Raw genomic sequence first — 2,572 nt, 5'->3', positions numbered from 1 at the left:
TTTTTTGTCCAACAAGCCTCTAGATGGCGACTTGTGCAAAGGTTTTAGTGAGGTTTGGCTGAGTTGCTGGTCATTTCTTATGGCCTGTTGCGCTAATCTTAACCTTGTCCAAAATCTATATGTGGCATCCCATTAAGTGGTGTTGCAAGCTTCTTGTTAGATAAAAGCCATTTGCCCTGTCCAAACAGTATGTTGATCATATTTGTCTGTTGGCTTTTTCCAGTTTGAGTTTTAAATGGTTTGTTTTTTCCAGCATCAGTATGCTATAAATACAAGGATATCACATTTTCTCCGTTGGTCATTGGACTTTTGTTAAGTAGTAACAGAATATAGCAGAATTGGAACTGCAGCACAGTAAGAAATACCAACTTTGCTGAATAAATAAAAAAAGGTAGTAAAACAGGTTTGTATTAGTATGTATAATGGCGTAAATATATTTGACATGCAACAGAGTATAGTGCAGCTTATACAATACAAAACTTTTGCTCTTAACTGACTTGAGACATAGGAACTGTCCATCACAGTAGTGGAAAAAACATGGTGAAAGACTATATAATTACTTTATACACAGGGCTGGGTATTTTTTAAAAGAATTACGATATCAGTACCAGTACCCGATTACTGATACCAAGACAGTACTTAATTTGAGACCTTTTTTTTTTCTGTACTTCATTCGATCATGTAAATGAATACATACAGTTGCGGATAATGCCATTGCCACTCCCCATCCACGTGAATTTTACACAAATACGTTTTATAATTGTTGAAATGCACACAACTTTACCCCGCCATACACACTGTATGGGTTGAAGCTGGCTGCGAACATACCCATATCCATACAAAAAAAAATAATTCTGGGTACGAAAAGGATCAAAGGCAGGTATCGTTTGACTGGAGCTGTTCAGATACTACTTGGTACTGGGATACCTTTTAAAGGTATCAAGTATTGATACCCAGCCCTCTCTGTACAAAATGTGCTCAAAGTGTAAACGTCCCATGAAATGGCATTCTTACTTTTTGGGGGCATTTTGCTTTTATTCAGGTGACAAGAATTGAAGGGGGAGAAAGATTGACCTGCAATGAAAGTCCTCAAACGTAGTCAGACCCCAGACATTGTGATCACGGTGTATGGTATGCATCTTAACCACAAGGCTGCCTGGACACCTCTTTGTATTCCCCTTTGAAAGAGGTCATTGTGGGAACATTAGACCGTAAGCTATCAATCTTACTGTAAACAAAGGGGCTAGTAGTTATGGTAAGAAAGGTAGGTTGAGTTGGATTAAACATGCAGAAAGACCAGATGGCCTTAATGGTTGGACTTTTTAAGTTCTTCTTTGGTACAGCATGAGGCCACCACTAAAGATGTACTGGTTTTTTTTTTTTTATTAAGTTCAAGCGGCCCTTTCATGAGGTCTTATAAGTGAAAGGTTGGACGAAGTGTTTCACTTTTACAAACTGTGATAGTGGCTTTTTGTCCTTGTTGGGATGTGGATTTTGTAATTATAGGACTGTAAATAAAAATGAATTACTTTTGACTCGTAACTTTCTGCAGTGTTTTCAGTTGGGATTAATCTTGCATTGCAATTGCTCTGATATTAACTGCCTGTATTCCATGGAAGGTCCTCTAAAGGCAAGTACATGGATGGCTTATAAGCAAACAGCATAGGCTATGCAGTGGTATTTGTATAGCACGTTTCAGCAATGGGGAAATTCGTAGTGTTGTGTCTATTGTATTGCTCAATACACCTTCCTGTGACTTTATTATGAAAGTAAACTTTGACCAGATGCTTCAGGAGTACTTTAGACCTTTAGATTAGTTAATATCCTAGAAAAAATCACTTTCATGAAAGGCAAAAAAAAAAACACACAGAGGCCGTTAACTGTTAATGTGTAAGTACGGTTTATTGAAATTATGGAACTTTCACACTACAAAGCGACTTTGAGTCTATGAAAAGCGCTATATAAATTCCATTTATTATTATATAATATTACTGAACACTGAAGACTAGTGTGTAAAAGTTCAAACTACCTTTATCATGAACACCAAAAAACGCAGACAAAATATGAATGGACAACACTTAAACATTATTCCAAAATACAAATACAACTTCTTTTTCAGCAATCCCCCCTGAAATCATGTACAACCACTAAATAATAGTGCACAGGTAGTGTCATAAATTAATGATTATCTGTTTGTGAATGCATGTCAGTGTAAAGGTTAAGTAAAATATTAGAACGAAAATACTTTAGCTCCTCAAAATGTTCTCTGTATTTTCCAGGTTAAAAGCATTTCATAGTTATTTCCCTTTACTCCTGTGGGTCTACAGGTTGGATCTTGATGTGGATTCCATTGAGTGAGCGAAGCACCAGTCTAGGAATTATTCTAGGTTTCTGAGCGGGGTCCTCTATCAGCTGGTATCTCTTCAGTGTCAGGGCAGTTGCCACTTTCAGCTCATTCATGGCAAAGGTCTGACCAATGCAGTTTCTGAGTGAAGAAAACAGCAACAACTTGAGAATTATGATGACAAATGAAATGCTTTTAAACAATAACACAAGATGACAGCAACATGTC

At 37.0% G+C, this 2,572-nt stretch overlaps 1 protein-coding gene and 1 long non-coding RNA gene across 4 annotated transcripts in view; one reads left to right on the top strand and one right to left on the bottom strand.

Moving 5' to 3' along the window:
* Positions 1 to 2,572, top strand: part of LOC116691733 (uncharacterized) — a 20,981-nt gene that overhangs the window by 9,509 nt on the left and 8,900 nt on the right. The gene's annotated exons all lie outside the window — the stretch shown is intronic.
* cyp4t8 (cytochrome P450, family 4, subfamily T, polypeptide 8) overlaps positions 1 to 2,572 on the bottom strand; it is a 30,851-nt gene that overhangs the window by 19,930 nt on the left and 8,349 nt on the right. The window contains exons 12-13 of one of the 3 annotated variants that reach the window (XM_032519582.1): positions 2,300 to 2,485; positions 1,722 to 1,934 (exon numbers count right to left, since the gene is read on the bottom strand). In XM_032519582.1, coding sequence (XP_032375473.1) covers positions 2,308 to 2,485 — 178 coding nt within the window. In that variant the 3' untranslated portion in view covers positions 1,722 to 1,934; positions 2,300 to 2,307. Of the gene's footprint in view, positions 1 to 1,721; positions 1,935 to 1,998; positions 2,486 to 2,572 lie in introns of those variants that run through there. The other 2 variants (XR_004332537.1, XM_032519581.1) reach the window with 2 other exon arrangements.

This window comes from Etheostoma spectabile, chromosome 6 (assembly GCF_008692095.1).
Source record: "Etheostoma spectabile isolate EspeVRDwgs_2016 chromosome 6, UIUC_Espe_1.0, whole genome shotgun sequence".
In the NCBI taxonomy this organism is placed as follows: Eukaryota; Metazoa; Chordata; class Actinopteri; order Perciformes; family Percidae; genus Etheostoma; species Etheostoma spectabile.
This window is presented reverse-complemented; position numbering and strand designations above follow the sequence as displayed.